Raw genomic sequence first — 18,289 nt, 5'->3', positions numbered from 1 at the left:
AGATACCGATGTCACTACTCGATGAGGTCTCCTGCTTTAAAAATAAGCTCTCTGTTTAAGAAATGAGTTCTCTGCTTAAGAAATGAGTTCTCATTTATATGCTTGTTTGTCTTTTGTTTAACTATCGATGTTTACATGCTTTAATATATTGCGTTTACGCTTTAAAAAGTCTTCAAATATCGTTGTTTCATTTAAATATGTACGGAGACAACCTTTCGATGCCTTCGGCTCGACGAGCGAGGAGCATGCGGTCTTCCCAGGCGTCGAGCGTAAGAAGATGAAAGAGATGAGGTCGACGACGGGGAAGAGCGATGAAGATGAAGAGCGAAGGCGGCGAGATCGAACCCCTCGTGCGGCACGGCTCTCCTCCGCTCCGTCACCGACTTAGGCACCATGGATCCAGAAACCCCGGAATGATCCCTAACCCTAAACCCCTATTGCTATCCATGTTACTGCGGTCTCCGCAATCGAGAATGGTTCCGTTGAAGTTCGACTACGTCTTATCCGAGCGTCGCCACGAAGACCTCACCACTCCGACCCACCGAGGGAACGTCGCCAGCCGGATCGCCAGCGCCCAATAAAAGATTTCTCCTTTAAGACCCACGCGAGCATGCCACGAGATCGCTCGCCCGGATCCGGAGCTCGGCACTCAGCGTTCAGCGAGATCGATGGCGATGAGATACTCAATGTCCCTACTCGATGAGGGTCTACGTTAAAAATAAGCTCTCGCTTTAAGAAATGAGTTCTCTGCTTATATGCTAGTTTGTCTTTGTTTAACTATCGATGTTTCGTTTAATATATTGCGTTTACGCTTTAAAAAGTGCTTAAATATCGTTGTTTCTATTTAAATATGTACTGAGTGACCAAGATTAATTGGTTTTATATCCGTGGATTAATTTATCATGTAAATATTTGTTTTTCTGTTTAAATATTAATGTTTTTGTTTAAAAATGAGTTTTTATGTTTAAAAAATGAGGGTTTCGTTTAAGAAATGAGTTTTCCATTTAAGAAATGAGGGTTTACATAAGAAATGAACTCTACGTTTAAAGAAATGAGTTCATGTTTAAAAACTGAAAGTTTCTCTGTTTAAGAAATGAGTACATGCAAAAAGGAACTGCAATGAAGAATGAATGTGTACGAAAAATGTTTAAGAGCGATGATGGAATTTCATAATGCAGGGGTAAAAAGGTAGGAAACTAAATAAAGGAAGGGTTGTTCGAGGTATGCAAAACTCACGAGTGCGTTTGGGAAGTTTTGAAATTATCGAGGGAGTGCAGAATTTTTCCCTTAAAATTAACTCTTAAAAGATTCAATCACCATTAAGAAAATTAAGAAAATAAGGCATCCTATTTTAACCCTCGTAAATCATTTTTCAAATTTAATCAGTTAATTTTGATTAATAATAATTAACTAAATTTTTTTGTTAATTTTTTAATAAATTTTTTTTTTTTTTTGACAAAGATTGCAGTGATGTAGTAATTTAATGATTTTTTAAAAATTTATTAACTCATCAGAAGTTTATGATAAAGTGATTAAAATTTTATTATATGGACATGAATTTCAGAAAATAAGTTATTAGTGTTTTACAATGAAATTTCAGAAATTAAATCGTGTTAGAAAGAGATTAAATGAAAATTAAAAAATAAATTAAGTAAAAAACAAACATATCCTTAATTTATTTTAAAAGTTTGGAAAAACTTATAAATCAAAGAGCGGATCCCGAGATAAATCCAACGGTTTCGTAGCTTCCGCACAATGGCTTCAGTCTCATAAGATCTCCATCGAAGTCTTCGTCGAGAGAGAGAGAGAGAGGGAGAGGGAGAGGCGGCGGAGATGGCTTCCGGGTGGGGAATCTCCGGGAACAAGGGCCGGTGCTACGACTTCTGGAACGATTTCAGCGAGTGTATGTCTCGATGCCGTGAGCCGAAGGACTGCAAGCTCCTCCGTGAGGACTATTTTGAGTGCCTTCATCATTCCAAGGAGGTATCCCCAAATCTCAGTGATTTAGATCACAATCTTTGTTTTATTGCATGATTTGTGTTGATTTTTATGGGAATTAGTTTAGATTATGGTTCTTTGATTATTATCTTTGTCAATGTTGGTTGATGATTGATTATTTTTTGTTTGATTGTATGATCATAGTTGAATTTCATCAGAGTTGTTCAAAGATTGTTCCTTTGATGGTTGTTTTTCTCATTTGTTGGATGATTATTGGTAAACTTGTGCTTTCCTTTTTGTTTTCATGAATATTAGGTAAAAAAATTGGTCCTTTGATAATTATATCTCATTTGATATTTGTTTTCGCTTAAGTTTAAAAATGTGGTTTCTTTTTCTGCTTAATCTTTAGTACTTCTTTCCTAATTCTAATTATTGCTTGAAATGGGGTTCCTTGATAAGGATATTTCTCATTGTCGAGTATTGATAGAGATTTTCTTGTTTTTTTCTTAAAGGATTTTCATATACTTTATGGTTAATGCTATCAGCAAATCTTAATCTGAAATAGTTGTCATTATTCAGAGCCTTATTCTGCAATTCTGTACATCTTGAAATCCTTGTAGAAATCCTACTTATTCTCATCTTATAGATCTGATAATGCATTGATGAATTGAAATTTTAATTTTAAATCTAACTGAATCTAGTCTATTTATCAAGTTTTTAATCTTGCCATATGATTGTTTTAGGATTTTTTTTTTTTTTAGATCATTGTATATCGGAATCCCCAAAACTAATTTATAGGTGTTGATTTTGTAATGGTTTACCTTTTGATACACCAGTTTAGATAAGTAGTAAGAGAGAGAAGGAAAAAGAGGGATAGGCCCCGGCTTTAGGAAATTGACTGACAGCCATGGTTCTATCAGGACATATATCTCCCTGAAAAGAGGATAAGAGAAAAAAAGACTTCAAGGCAACTTGTTCCTAGGTCTGTAGTTCTAGAATGCTCTGCAGGATCTGGCTTTCAACCCGCGCACATTGAATAAAAAAAAAATAGTATTCTATTCTTCTTGAAGTGCCCATTTTTAGTGTTGGATGCACTCCTTGTTGCTTTTGGTTTATCCCCCATCTCTAGGAAATTTACTGACAGCCATGGTTTTAACAGGACATATATCTCCCTGAAAAGATGGAAAGAGAGACTTCAAGGAACTTATTCCTAGGTCTGTAGCTCTAGAATGTTCTGCAGGATCTGGCTTTCGATGCAGCACATTTAATAAAAAAAAATTGTAGTCTATTTTGCTTCAAGTGTCTGTTTTTAGTGTTGGATACAGTCCTCTGTTGCCTTTGGTTTCCTGCATAGTTTGTCATTGATTCATTCAGCTGTTTTGTGGATGAAAAGCATGATTTGAATTGCATTCAATCATTTACATAGCCTTCTACATGCTAAATAAAAGTTCCTCTCTCTGCAACATGAGGTGATAAATATAATCCTGTTTGGCCTTGTGGTTTTGTAGATAGCTGTTCATTCAGTTTTTTTTATGGATGATGAGATCATGCTTTGATTGCATCTCAACCTTAATCTTCTGCATTCAAAATAAAATTTATTCTTTGTGTGGTATCATTTGCCTATAGAGAAATGCACAAAAACTAAGACAGTTTGATAATTCTAATCTCAGCTGATCATGGAAAGGGAAGGAATAATGGTTGAATTTAACTTTTTCAGTATTCTCATCTAATTTTTCTTTTTCTTCTTTTGACATGATCCCTGATCATTATTCCCTTTGCTTTTTCTTCCTACGTCTTCCTAGTAAGAAATGTGAATTGTGAATCTCTCACATTGAGTTTATTATTCTTCATTTTTCGACTTCATTTTTATTATTTTATTTTTCACTTATCATCTTCAAAAATGCATATCACCACCATCAGGCATCATTCTTCATTCCCTCCTTTGCCACATATTCTTTGAACCTTTTTCACATCTGTTCAATTTTTAATCTATCTAAAATCAACTTGAATCTCAGTACTGAAGTTACCAAAATAATATACAAATAGAGTTATACTTTTCTAATATAATAACAGCATTTACCAAATTTCGGATGGTGAACTAATTTACTTTCATGTCAATGCAATTTTCCCTCGTGATTCACATGCTATTGCACGACTGTGCATGCTCGTTTCATGAATGTATGCAAGTCATTGTGTAGAAAGATTGCATATGTAGATTCTCGGAAATTAGATGTCTGAATAAATCTTTTCGCCTCACTTTAATCTATGACTCTTTGCAGTTCCAAAGAAGGAATAGGATTTATAAAGAAGAGCAACGTCAGATAAGAGCAGCCGCACAGAAGGCCAAGGAGGGGGAAGGAGTTGCAGCAACATCCCACCATTAGAACAAATTTAAAATTCAGGTGGAAAATACTGTTTCATGTGGTTCTATTACAAATGAATGCTTTGTTTCAGTCAGAGACTAGCTTGTTTGCTGTCGGTTTTCGTTGTTGATATTCTTGGTGTACATTTATATACCAAGATAATAATATTGTCTCTGAACTTTAGAGAATCATGTATTTCATACCTTATGATTCAATCGTTTCTGTTCTGAATTGCTGCTCATAAGATTAAATCTGTCATCTTTGTATTACTGTATTTCTTTGAGTAGTAGTAGTTTGAGGACAATAGGTCAGAATTTCTGGTTTTTGTCAGGTGTACCAATTAAGGAGGATCAATTATCCTTTGAAATTAATATAGTATCTGGATTCAAAAGTAAAAAAGGAAAGTAAGGAAAAAAAAACATGGAAAAGAAAAAGAAGGATTGAATCTTCGTTTGGGTAATCAAAAGAGAAAAAAAAAGGGTTATTTAATAAAGCTAGACAAGGGAAAGGAAAGTAAAAGATGTATAATAATATGATTTGTCACTTATAGTTATATTATAAAGTAAGATTTTATAATTAATTTAAAAATTTAAGGTTATTATAGTATTTTAGAAGTTATAGATTTTTTTGAAGCTTCATTCCCTCCTCGACGCTCCAAGTCAAGGTAAAAAAAACGAGGTTACGAAGAGTCAGAGTTAATCATTTTTTTACTTTCATTAAATTTAAAAAAATATATATTCAAACAAAGGAAGTACCCTCTTATAACCCTTCTTTTATTTTCCTTCCTAAACTTTCAATGATAAGTAACTCAATTCTTCCAGTAAACAGGAAGAACTCTTGAGCAGAGAAAAGGAGAAGAGAATTCTTATTTTCTTACCTTGCTAATAAGAGCTTAAAATTTTTCTACTTAACTCTTCAATTTTGTTATAATCAAACCAACAAATTTAAGCAGGTTAATAGAAGTTTAACATCATAATAATTTTTGTACCAAATTGACTAAATCTAATCATGATAATATCTAACAATTAATCAGTACCATGTTTAAAATCTAATTATTTTAAACAATCACATAACAACCACCCTCATTACATCTAGCTTTCTGGTAACTCATTCTTCAATGAAATTTTCATTTGGTAATGCAAGCCTGTGTTGAATGTCATGTGGTAGTCCCTGCATCACAAACTTATGCAATTAAAGCAATAACTAATTATTTCTTTCTCAGATTTCATGTTATATGATATAGATTCAATTAGAAAAGCCTATTCAATACAATAGCGTTACTCATCGCTAACTATTTCTTTTGTATGTTTTATATCCCCAAACTCTACGCCATCGAATAAATAATACGTGTTAACATGAGCATAGCTAGCTTCTTTGAGATTTTGTATGTTATAGTGACAATCAGCTTTGCGATGACATAGTAGCTATTGACCCGAGCGATATTAGATTAAAGCCTGTAAAAAGGCTTTCTAAATAGTTTTTGTTCATTCTTCGACGATCATTAACCAGCTCTATATTCCACCAGAGACAGATTGTTGTCTTCTTTTACTGTAAAGGTAGCAGGTTCAGTAACCTCGACACGACCCCATTTGTCGACTGCCAACCTCATTGATCCCTTGAACATGTCGATCTTTTGCGCTAGGACAATCACAGTGCCGTCTGGCTTCATTAAATCAACTCGAAATAAAGGGACAGGTTGATAGCTCATTATCAAATTTGGGTGAATAATGTAATTTTTCAAGAGATGAAGGAACAGGACGAAGAATTTTTGCCGTTAAATATTAGTTTGTTTGTTTTGGTTCATATGCAATATGCACCAAGTTTCTCGACTGAACATGTAACAAGATTAACATACGAAAAGGTATCAAAATTGATAGAATGATTGGCTAAGACAAAGACAGCCAACATAGATTCATGAAAGACAAAGTTCAGCCACTTTTGCTGGAGCAGATACAGATAAGTTTGGAAACTGTAGTCATCATGAAAGACTCTAAGTTTAGCAGATCAATAAGCCTTAAAATCTCATTCTTGATACTAATCTCTGTTGTAACATATAAAAACAATGCCAAGTAATTAAAGATTTTTCCTTTTGTGAACACTCATTTTAAGTACTATTCCATTTTCAGCAAGTACGATAAGAATGTGGAGTTTGTCTTTTTCAGATGCTTTCAGCTATGCAGTTCACTAAATAAGTTCACACTTCACACTTCACACTTCACACTAGAAGCTTTAAAGCTTTTGCAATTGAACACTAGATGATGGCGGATTAACTAGCTTTGTTCCAGCAAGCCTTATGTTAGACTTAACAAACCAGAGTAGTATAACTACCTCTAATTAAAATACCAGCAGACCAAATATATTGTGGATCCCAAGTCAAGACTCAAATAAAGATTTCATTGGATCCCCATCATTCTGCGGTGCCTGAAAGCACTTATTGCCGCAGGAAATACCGATCAGCCTCCATTTTATGCAATTCGCACCTAAACTGGCTAATGGAACATCATGTTTTCGTACATATAGATACAAAAGATTTGTATGATTGACCAGATGATCACAAAATGGAAGGCCCATAATAAAAAATATGCATCAAATTTATTTATCTTTGGTAAATATTTAAAACATCATGACTCTAGATATCTAGTATGACAGCTCCCTCATTCAACTGATGCAAGCTATTTATGAATAGATCATGAGGCCTCAAGTGTAACATTCAAGTCATAAAATTATGCAAGCTTGCTTGTTTGCACATCCTGCAGGGGAAATCAATAAATCCACTAGGACAGACTCTTGAATAATTTTTGTTAAACCCCACATGTAGACATTGCTGATGGAATAACATCGCCATCATAAATTATCACCACCTTATCATCTAGAAGAAGAAATTTAAATGAAAATGGCTTTCTATCCTCCAATGTTAAGTTAATTTCATGATAAGTCTAGACCTATCGCTTCATCCTTTAGCATGTCTCCTATGTTAAGGCCCTCACCTTAACAAATTGTAGGGGCCACTGGTACTTCTGAAGGAACAGTTGAGGATTTAAAAGGTGGCTCACTTTTCTTTGCCATATAGAAGAAATGGACAGAGAACCTCTTTCAGCACAATTAAAACAGTGCTGCAACAATCCTCTTTGCACTAACCTGCTATCTTCACTTTTTAGTTTTCTCCCTAACAAATAAATAGTAGTGGCTTCAAAAAGGCATTCAAGTGTCTGAAAGACAAAGGACAAATAGTTTCATGGAGAAAGAAGAACTCAAAATTAGCAAGACACTGTTTTATATTGTTTTATATACATCAACTAAGTTTGTCGCCGAACATTAAATTACAAATATCACCTGTTGTCTCCCATACAGTGATTTAGGTAAAAAAAAAACTCAAATTTGATCATATATAATTTGCAGAGGTCATGTCTTTGACATTTTCAGCCTCTATGATCTAAAACCACCAACAACCATTTATATAAAAGCTCGAAAGAAATCTCAATATGTAAGAAAGCATTCTTTGTATAAATCATCAAATTAGTCTATGCAACCAATGAGCTTATTGTACTTGTTGACAGATTGACTTAACATGAAAATTCTCTTTCTTTACTTAGAATATTTTAGACAACTCACATCAAAATAAAAAAGAATAATAACACTTATTGACAAATTAGATATAAAAAGCATCATTAATGACACCATGATCGATCAAACTCCTTTAAAAAAGCAGAAAGAAGTGGAATGCAAACAAAGGATTGACACTCTTACTTAAAGGTCTTACACAACCATTTCTTTCTTTACTTTAATCAACTTCTCAGTCAGATCTAATTGAAAATTGCTACAAAGGTCATAATTACGAGCTCTATCAAGGATTTATTTCGCAAAAATGGCCATCAACGATGATATCACCTTCCGACGCCCTTGACAAATATTAAATCTTTGCACATATGCACAAGGCACCACAGAATATCTCTAGAGATATAAACCCTTAAGTCTCCATCAAATGACATGACTTTTACTTATTCTTGTTGAGGTTCATCCAATATAAGCATAAGCATGTCATTGAAATCTCAAAACTTCAATCAACCCATTGACAAATCAAAACATAAACTTGGAAAAATAGAAACTTTGAAGCGCATACTTGCAAAGATTGATTTGTTGAACATATAACAACAAAAACATGCAATAATTTAAGGGAATACATACAAACAGTCATATTCACAATTTAACAATTCAAAATTCAATGCAAAAATATATAGTTAAATCAAACAATAAGATGCATTCCAACACTAATCCTAAAACCAAATAAGAGTATAAATTCCTCCAAGATATGAACAGGGATTGAAAATTCACAGACACATGTGCAAAATAAAAACCTAAATCAGACATTCACATGGATTAATGAAGAAAGGGAGAAATAGGTAAAAAGATCCGACCTTGGTCGTTCCGGGCGGTGAAGATGATGGTTCCGGTCTCGTCTCCGACGACGCACTCGGCGATGCGGGTTTGGCGGAGTTGGGAGGTAGCGGGGCGGATCTTCTGCGGCACCGGCTTGGAGCTGAGAACCTTAAGCGTGAGCGTGTGGCCATTGGTTCCAGGCTTGAGCTGATCGACCTTGGTGAAGATTGGCTTCCTCTTCGTCGTTGGCCCCTGCGCTGAAGCCGTCGCCATTGCCACTGAAACCCTAGAGAAAGAGATAGATGCCAAAGAGACGGAGCTCAATATATATATAAATATTAATTAATTAATTAATTACTATTATTATTGCGTAAAATAATAATTAGATGAATAATAAATAATTTTACTTTTATTTTTATTTCTATTTTTATTGTTTTTAGTAGATAAAGGTGTGAAAAGAATGAGAATGACCTAATAATTAATTATATTATTATTATTATTATTATTATTATTTATTTATTAGATAAAGGTGTGAAAAGAATGAGAACGAGGTCACTCTCATTCTCATATTTTTATATGCGAAGCTTTAAGAAAAGAGTGTGGGGTGGGGTTAAAATGGAATATTTTTATATGTTTGATTGATGGGAAATTTTTTTAATTTAATTAATTGCATTTTAATTTTAATTAATGTTAATTAAAATTAAAATATTGCATTTTAGTTTTTTTTCAAAAATAATTTTATTTTTTTGTTAATGTTAATAAATATTTTTATTCTTCATTAATATAGTCCTTATATAAGTGTTTTAGTGGAAATTGCCAAAAACACCCCTATAAGTTTGCAATATGCACAAAAACACCCTCTTAATTTGACTATCCTTAAAAAGCCCTTCCTTTTAAATATAATAATTTTTAAACCCCCCAAGCATGTAACGGTGGTTAACAGAATTATATTTGAATTTTATAGACGAATTTACCCTTTGTATGGGGAGTCGTGGCAGTGCAATCATGTTCCCAGTTTGAGAGGAAGTGGGGGGTTACTTTTTCAGTTAAACCCTAGAGACTCTTACTGCCGCCGATTAAACTTTTTTTTTCTTCACCTCTTTAGCTTTTCCATTTCCAAAGTTGTCTCCGCCTGGGCATCATTGTATCGAAAAAGAACATCGCTTTCCATCATTCTCTCGAAGAAGAATTCCCGCTCAAGTATTCGGCATTCCATCAGTGTGCAATCTAAAGTATTGAGCCGAGGCGGACGCCGTTGAAGAAGTTGTGTTTAGAGGTTTTTTTTTAATAAACAATTCTGTTAGACAAAGATTTCTCTGTTTTGTTTTGTTGTCTTGTTTTTATTGGATGATATTGAAATCTGCAGGGAGATTTATCGGCTAGGGTTTTGTTTTTGTTTTCAGCTTCGTCTGTGTACGAAAGAGATTTTTTGATAGTTATGTTGTGTAATGTTTACAATGTAGGTTTCCGTTTAAGTTAATATAGTTGCAGTTTTAAAAATGTGGTTTCTGTTTAAGTATTGGAATTTATTTAAACATTTTGAGGTTTCCTTGTAAGATTTATTGTTTCTGCTTATATAATGAGGTTACCATTTAACTATTTATGTCTTCGTTTAAAAACCTTTACTTTCTGCTTAAATTTATCTGAATACTGTTTAATGTGTGGTTATTGTCGCAGGCTTGTGATTATGGCGGTCAACCTAGTTAATGGCGATGTTACTTGACACCGGTAGTGGAGACTTTGGCTGAGTTTGTAGCATTCACCGAGATTGAAGTTATGTTCCAAGAGAGGACCCTCCTTGATTCTTTGCTGCAGAGATATGATAGCTGCACCAACAAATTCAGGATCGGGGGTAGCTTGATAAGTTTTAGGCCCGAAGATTTGGCTCTCGTTCTTGGACTACATTGTGATGGAGACGCAGTCGTATTTCAGAAAAAGAAGAAAGCACATTCCGTTTTTAAAGATAGATATTTTCGAAAGCCTACGAGAGACACAGAAACTCCATCAAGTGAACACTTGACCAGCTTGTTCGGCAGAGGGGAGAAGAAGAAAATTTTGTCAAACTCCTGATGGTGTACCTCATGGGTACAATCCTCTTCCCACATACCTCATGCTCGGTTCCGAATTGGATCATAGATTACGTCGATGATCTACCTGGCATAGGAAGATACGCATGGACACTGGCGGCCTGCAGTGCACGATGGAGGGACGTCCCAGCGGCCGCTCTGGTGCTAGCGAGATCGCGCGGAAAGCGAGCAGCAGTACGTCGAAAGGTTGCTCGGTGCATGCCCGAACATTTGGTTTTATGAGTGACCGGGCATCTGGAAAAAAAGGTGCGATTTGGCAAGACCCCGAGGATGCTGTGCTTCGGTGAAAGTAGTTACCGGAAGCAAGCGAGGATAGAAGCAATATTGCCATCGCTCGAAGGAAAGGAGTTAATAAATCATGAGTTTCCGTTTAAATATCAAGCTTTTCTGTTTAAAAATATGAATTGGTGTTTAAATTTTTGGATTGGTGTTTAAGTATTTGGGATATCATTTAAAAAAATAACTACACTGTTTAAATAATTGGATTACCTGTTTAAAACCATTTCCTATTGTTTAAATTGAATGCTCTTCACTGACATTATGTTGTTTAAATATGTTAGCTTTCTGAGCTGGTCGCGGCGAATGTGGATGAACAAATATCAAATATTCGTTCGGGCTATCCACCGGGGGGATGCTATTGCTCCCGAACCATCGGCGTGAAAGGCGGGGATGACGAGTCATCCTCTTGAGCGCCTCGACGCCCTGTTCACCTAATGACGTGACCCAACAGCGCTAGAATTGTAATACCTCGAACCTTTACATATCATTTGGAAAATATATTCGAGGGGTATTACTACGATGCGATAAGAATTTTTCTACGAGTAATCTTGTTGAGAAACCCCAAGTGGACTGAACAAGGACTTAAGTGTAAAAAGTTTTTTTAAAAGATTTTTGGGTTAAAGAGTAATAGAAAAAGGATTGATATAAAAATATTTCGGAAACCAAGGACTGAAAGGTAAGGCGGTAGGGACCTTTTTGAAATATTGTGTTATACTTCAGGGACCATTTGATAGTTTCCAAGGACCTTTTTGAGAATACTATTTCATAATTCAGGGACCATTTGTGAGTTTTTGCAGGGACTGACTTGTAGAAGTTAAGTTTTTGAGGGACTAAATGTAAATTTTTGGCTGAAAACTTCATTGGGAGAAAAATCTAGACTCTTGAGTGTTCATGCTTCTTCATCTCCTTCTCATTCTTTTCCTGCTACGATGAAACCGTGAGTTAAAAATGGGAGTGATGGAGCTTTTGTGCTGATGGAGGGAGAATAGGATGAAGTATTGTTTGGTAAAGTATTGTGATGATTTATTTATTGGTATACTTGAATGTATGTGTGTATGTATTTGGTGGATTTGATGAAGAAAAAAATGATTTATTTGGGTTGAAAAAGCATGTTTAATTATTGTAGATGATGAGTGTATGAAATTGTTTTGAAAAACCTAGTATTCGAGTTGAAAATCAGCTTGAAATGGAGATGAGGGTTCTTAGGGATTACTGTAGCAATTACTGTAGCACCGAGATTAAAATTTGGTTTAGTTAATTAAGTTGATGATGATGATGATTAAGGTGTTAATGAAGATGGTTGAATTGATTTGTTGGGTTTAACCAAATTGATTTTGGTTGGATCAAACCAAGTTGAAATTGATTTGGTTGAGTTGAATTGATTTGGTTAAGTTAGGGCTGATCAAATCAAGTTGAGATAGTTTGGGTTTGGGTTCAGTTGATTTGGGCTAAGGGTTTTTGGGCTGAACCAAGTTGGTTCAATGGATTTTTGAATAAGAATTGAGTTGGTTCAAGCTGGTTCAGTTTGATTGAGTTTGGTTCAGTGCAATTAAGCTTGGTTCGAGTGCAATTGAGCTTGGTTCAATGGAATTGAGATTGGTTCAGATTGGTTTTAAGCGTGTTTAGTCTAAATTGAGTTGGTTTAAGTCAAGCTGAAAGCCAGTTGGATAATGCAGGTCGGGTTTTTAACCGATTGGAGTGAGTGGGCCCAATAGAGAGTCTATTGTTGTTTATTGTATTTTTATTTTGGGTTTTAAATGTGATATTTATTTTTATTATATTATTACTTGTTAGGTGTTATTCGATCTTGGGAGGGAGTTTCGGTCTAGGGAAGGAACCCAAGGACACGGGAGTGAGTTGGTAGTGGCTATTATTTTTAAATAATTGATTAATTATTATTATTTTTGAAATAATTATTTAATGGCTAGTATTTTTGAAACTAATTGTTTAAGTATTTCTTTTTTTATCATGTTTAATTGGCAGTATAATGTTGAGGGTATACGTATATTTACTTCATTGTTGATGTTCCTAACAATCGTATTGATACATCGGTTTTCAGTATAATTATACGTATTTGTGAATAGTGAAAATACATATATATGTGATTTAATTATTCAATTCATGTATTTATTTCTATGGTTATATATGCTTTTGATTTGGAATGATTTGTGAAATCATGTGAGCATTTTAAAATGTTTCTACCAACAATATTTGTGGAATTGGTTTTCATTCCCTGGAATAGGAATGGTATCATGGATATGGATTTTCTCTGGTTTTATCGATTGTTATACTTTTGACATTGGCTTTGTGGAAATGATGTTTATTTTTCGTGATGTGAATGCTTGTCCCGGATAAGGACCATGTGATGTGATTTATCAGATTGTATTATTGCTACATTTACATGTTGGTTTGGATGGTGACCGGGCTAAGGCCCGACTCTCTGCGATAGTGGGTCCCCACGGGCCGACCCTTTAGAGGTGGCGTGGTGGACCGAGTGTTGATTTGTCCGGATCGGTGGGAGCGTAGAGCCACGATTGGATGATACATCGGGATCCCGAGTCACCACATGCAGGGGACCCGGTGGGCCAACGTCGAGGTTATGAAGACCTTGGCGGCTCCCAAACCCTAGTCGCGACGGCGGCTAAGTGGGGAGAGTTTTTCAGTCGTGGAATTGAGAATGGATTTTTTTATATTACTTGTTATTTTTGGGTTGTGATGAGGGGCGAAGCCCATTGTCGCTCTTAGGAGGCGATCTCTCACAACAATTTGGATTTTCCTAGAAAATTGATTTGATATTGATTTGTGATGAATTTATGTTTCAAAAGTTCTTTAAAAATGTATTTTGCTAGAATTCTGGTATTTTGGAAAAGTTGGAAAATTATTTGAGAAGTTGGTATTTATATATTTTATATATACTGTATTTGAGTATTTGAAATTATTAAGCCACTACCGACCAACTGAATGTGCTGTAATTGCAGGAGCAAGACCCTAAATTGCCTGTTCAAGTTTAGAGCTAGTCAGGGTTAAGTCCAAGACTGCAGTGGGTCCCATACTTTTCTTTATATTTGTTGGTATCGTGATCTTGTAGCGGTTGTACCCGCAAATTAGAGTAATTATATTTGTTGTATTTCTGTATTTGAATCCTGCAGTTGGTGAAAAATTGTAAATTGTGATTTGTAGAGTCCGCTTTTTATTTAAAAGCAGGTGTCGGTTTCCGGTTAAAAGGGAATTTTAACTGATGGGTGCCACATTTACCTCGGTAGAAGGGGTGGGTGTGACAAGAATACCTCGTCTCCGGAGGAACCCCTCCCTACCCCGCCCAGCCGATATACCTCCTCTCCTGACGGCAACATCCCCTCCTCCCTACTCATCCCCCCTCCCCCCCAATCGTTAATTTATCACGTTTCCTGTTTAAATATCAATGTTACCGTTTAAATATCAGTGTGCATGTTTGAATACCAAGCTACCATGAAACTTATCAAATAAATATATATTTTTATTGATAAAAATTAATCTAAAATTTACAAGAATGCTTCTAAATCAAAATTACCAAATAAACGATCGAGCCACATTTTTTTTTTAGATCAACTCCGTCTTAAAGGATGTGTCATGGTCATCCTCCTATGGAGAATCCTCCGCAATCAAGCAATAAGTGAAAACTTTCTTTTCCTGACTAAGCCAAAATGCCCGCTTAATTGCTTGCCTGCCATTGCTTACCCGTTAGGCAATTACGTGGGCATTCCAACTTCAACAGGAAAAGATAGTTTAACTTGTTGCGTGATTGGGCCTGATTGATTCTCCTGAAAAAGATGACCATGACACTTAAGATAGAGTTGATCTTAAAAATGTGGTTTGACTGAAGCGAATATCCTGGACACCCTCTCGCCGACTCGCGGGATCTCCACATACGGTCCAATACAAGCCCTCCATAACTCTTCGAATAAACCCATCGCAAAAATTTTGCTTACAACAATCTAATCCAATCCAATCCAATCCAATCCAATCCAATCCAATCCAATCAACCCATCGCATGAAGAAGAAACTCATCCGAGAAGAAGCAAAGGAAGAGGAGGAGGAGGAGGGGGGTGTCCAAGGGAAGGGGTCTTCCTTCTCATTTATGATGTGAAGTCCACAATCCGGTTGACGCTTCAGATCCGAGAAATAAAAGGGAAACGCACGAGGGACCGAGTTTGACTGATAACGAGGAAAAATATATATGCTTCCGATATTTATGTTAAATTTTAGAAAATTTATTGGCTTCATTAATTCTTGTGTGACATCCTTAAACGACATCCTTAATTCAGTTTAAATGAAAACGATCAATAGTTTAAGGAGAAATGTAAAAGTTTTAAACGATAACTAGCAAATTAAACGTTAAAACCAATATTTAAATAAAAACCTAGAATGTTAAACAGAGAAGGCCCTTTTTAAATGGTCTATGATATATTTAAAGAGAAACTTGAACTATTAAATAATAATTAACTTATACATATAAATAAACATAGAAGAGAAGAACTTTACAACGAGAAAAAATATTTGTTTATTTACAATGCCTAATCGGTGACAGTTTCGTGATTCTCGTCCGTAGGCTTCTCATTGTCGGGTATGGGGAATATAGCTTCCTTATACACCAGTTTGTAATTTTCGACGGTGAAGTAGCCGCTAATAAATCAATGAACATTGGGTCACAACACTTCAAATTAATCTGACGAGGAAAAAAGGCATCCCACACCGTCATGGTCGCCATGGGGTGGGACTATAGCGCTCGCAGAATCCGAATTCCCGCCAACACTTCAGTTTAAATGAAAACGATCAATATTTTAAGCAAAGACATAAAATGTTTAAATGATAAATTAAAAATTTAAACGTTAAGTCAAATATTTAAACAGAGACAGAATAAATTAAACGGAGAAGACAATGTTTAAATGGAAACGTAATATATTTAAACAGAGATGGCATAGTTAAATAATAATTAACTTATACAACTAGATAAACATAAAAGAGAAGAACTTTATAACGAAAGGAACTCGTTTTTAATAGGATTCGACAATGGCACATCGTCTGTCTCGACAACAAGATCGACTACAACGCATTTGAAGATGGAGTACATGTGACACCGCTGGAAGTCAACCTCGTTTTCTATTGGACAAACCATTTTATATCCATCGGGTGTGATATACTTCACTCTGACACGGGAAACATTGAGATCTCATCACTCACATATCTCAGCTAATACCGATTTCAAAGAAGTCAGCGCTATGAACATTAGCACTCGTCCCTCCCTGTTCTATCTAGCAATACCACAAAAACTCTCAATAATAAACCTGCATTTTTATAAACTGGGTTACTCCCTCCCTCCCGCAGAATGATTAAAGTGAGAGCAACGAAGAAATTCTCACCTTATCAGAAAACCGACAGAACTCAAATCGAACAAACCAAATGAGTAGAAGAAGAAGAAGGTGTGATGAACCTTCTAAACTTTGTTTGACAAAAAGCTAGCAGAAAGGCAAAAAAAAAATGCAAAATTATATGTATAAATGTCGGACATGATGTGATTGGGTGGTTTTTTTCCGACCATTTTCAAGGGCAAAAATGGAATTTCATAACATGGACCCATTTGAAGTGAACGGTAGGGGGTAAAAGGGAACTTAAATAATAACGAAAGTGTTGTCCGGGGTTTGTCAAAGTTGGAGGGGTTGTTTAAGAATATTTGAAATTCACGATGGATAAACAGTAATTTTCTCACTGTTTTATTATGAATATAAAAAGATAAATCTATATCTAATGTGTTTGCATAAGAAATAGACACGTTGGTTAGTCATTAGTTATTTTTATTTTATTTTGATATTTAAAATGTTTATTTAACAAAATAAATTTTATTATATACGTTTTCTAAATTAAAATAAATAAATGAATGAAAGGTATTGTGTTCATAATTAAACCAATTATCCAATATTTAAGGGGTTGATTGCAAAAGAATTTTCAGATACTCTCATTCTCATTTACTTGAAGTTTTTAAAAGCTAAAAAAATTATTTACCACTCAGAATTTGTCAAATATTATTTGTCCCTCTCTTTTAATTTATTTTAATTTATCATTTTTAATTTTTTTTAGTATTTTAACTTGGGTCATATTTTTTTTTGCTATATATAGATATATATATAATTTCTTTTATATATATGAAACAAGGAAATTTGTGAATGTATATGTGTAATATTAGATTTTTGTAGGAGTATGTATGCAAAAAACTATGATATTATATATTATAAAATATGTAGAAGGTTAATGATTTATTTTGTTTTTAACTAAAATATTATTAATTATTATTTTTTAACTATATATTAAACACAAATAAAATAAATAAATCTTTTATAATTATAATTAAATATATTTCAAAATTATATATATTAATTTATTCCAACTTATCACATTGGCCGATGAATAATGAAATCAGAATAAAGAAACAAGAATAAAGTTGTCATTTAATATTTACATATAAATTCTAAAAACTAGAATGGAATAGCATTTCATTCTATATCTTTTATGAGCTCTTGCTATATAATCTCTCAAAATCCTAGTCACAAATATGTCTTCTTACTATACCAACCAAAGCTTTTATTTTTTATTATATTATATTATATTATATTATATTATATTATATTATAGATAAAACATAATAAAATCCACTAATTTTTGAAACTCACCAACATATCTTCTTTGATGTTAAACAAGGATTGTATTCATTGTACCATTGATCAGTGTTGTCGAATACAAACTATTTATCATGTGTTTCGATGTCTTTTTTTTTCATCTATTTGCACTTGTTGTAATTAATCATGTTAACTAGATTAATTACATTATAATTGGCTTGAATGTGTAATATTTTTTAAAATAAAAATCTATTGCTTTTGTTGTACTAAAAGAAAGCACTTTTGATGACTTCTCAATTCATTGATGCTTTTTAGACTTTGAGTAACACGCCAACACTTGCTTAGTGCAAGTGGTAACTAGTAACTGGGAAGGCATTTAGCAGTGTATATTTAGGTATTATAAATCTTGTGCTCGTGACCAATATTGTATAATATTATTTATTCATTATTTTATTGAGTTTGGGTGTGGATTTTCGGTGAGATGAGTCACATTCTCCATTCTTACAGAGTTACATAGCATAGGAGACTTACTATTATAATGTTATAGTCTCTGATATATTATCTTGAGCATATATGTTACGTCTTCATTGCCTCA

General features: G+C 34.3%; 2 protein-coding genes across 2 annotated transcripts; one reads left to right on the top strand and one right to left on the bottom strand.

Annotated features, from left to right (window-relative positions):
* Positions 1–1,772: 1,772 nt before the first annotated feature.
* On the top strand, positions 1,773–4,552 carry LOC120273445 (NADH dehydrogenase [ubiquinone] iron-sulfur protein 5-B-like). The gene is made up of 2 exons (XM_039280071.1): positions 1,773–1,983; positions 4,218–4,552. Exons 1-2 carry the CDS (start codon positions 1,834–1,836, stop codon positions 4,320–4,322), a joined length of 255 nt encoding a protein of 84 aa, XP_039136005.1. The 5' UTR covers positions 1,773–1,833; the 3' UTR covers positions 4,323–4,552.
* Positions 4,553–5,789: 1,237 nt separating this feature from the next.
* LOC120273350 (uncharacterized protein At4g28440-like) lies at positions 5,790–8,973 on the bottom strand. Its single transcript, XM_039279977.1, has 2 exons — positions 8,717–8,973; positions 5,790–5,978 (listed from the first exon to the last, which is right to left on the bottom strand). Exons 1-2 carry the CDS (start codon positions 8,949–8,951, stop codon positions 5,803–5,805), a joined length of 411 nt encoding a protein of 136 aa, XP_039135911.1. The 5' UTR covers positions 8,952–8,973; the 3' UTR covers positions 5,790–5,802.
* Positions 8,974–18,289: the final 9,316 nt, after the last annotated feature.

This window comes from Dioscorea cayenensis, chromosome 12 (assembly GCF_009730915.1).
Source record: "Dioscorea cayenensis subsp. rotundata cultivar TDr96_F1 chromosome 12, TDr96_F1_v2_PseudoChromosome.rev07_lg8_w22 25.fasta, whole genome shotgun sequence".
In the NCBI taxonomy this organism is placed as follows: domain Eukaryota; kingdom Viridiplantae; phylum Streptophyta; class Magnoliopsida; order Dioscoreales; family Dioscoreaceae; genus Dioscorea; species Dioscorea cayenensis.
This window is presented reverse-complemented; position numbering and strand designations above follow the sequence as displayed.

Excerpts from the sequence above, each read along its gene's own strand:
- LOC120273350 (XM_039279977.1), bottom strand. The coding sequence starts at position 8,951 with ATGGCGACGGCTTCAGCGCAGGGGCCAACGACGAAGAGGAAGCCAATC. Across the intron at positions 5,979-8,716 it reads CACCGCCCGGAACGACCAAG|TTGATTTAATGAAGCCAGAC; the intron begins GTCGGATCTTTT and ends CTTTATTTCGAG.
- LOC120273445 (XM_039280071.1), top strand. The coding sequence starts at position 1,834 with ATGGCTTCCGGGTGGGGAATCTCCGGGAACAAGGGCCGGTGCTACGAC. Across the intron at positions 1,984-4,217 it reads GCCTTCATCATTCCAAGGAG|TTCCAAAGAAGGAATAGGAT; the intron begins GTATCCCCAAAT and ends GACTCTTTGCAG.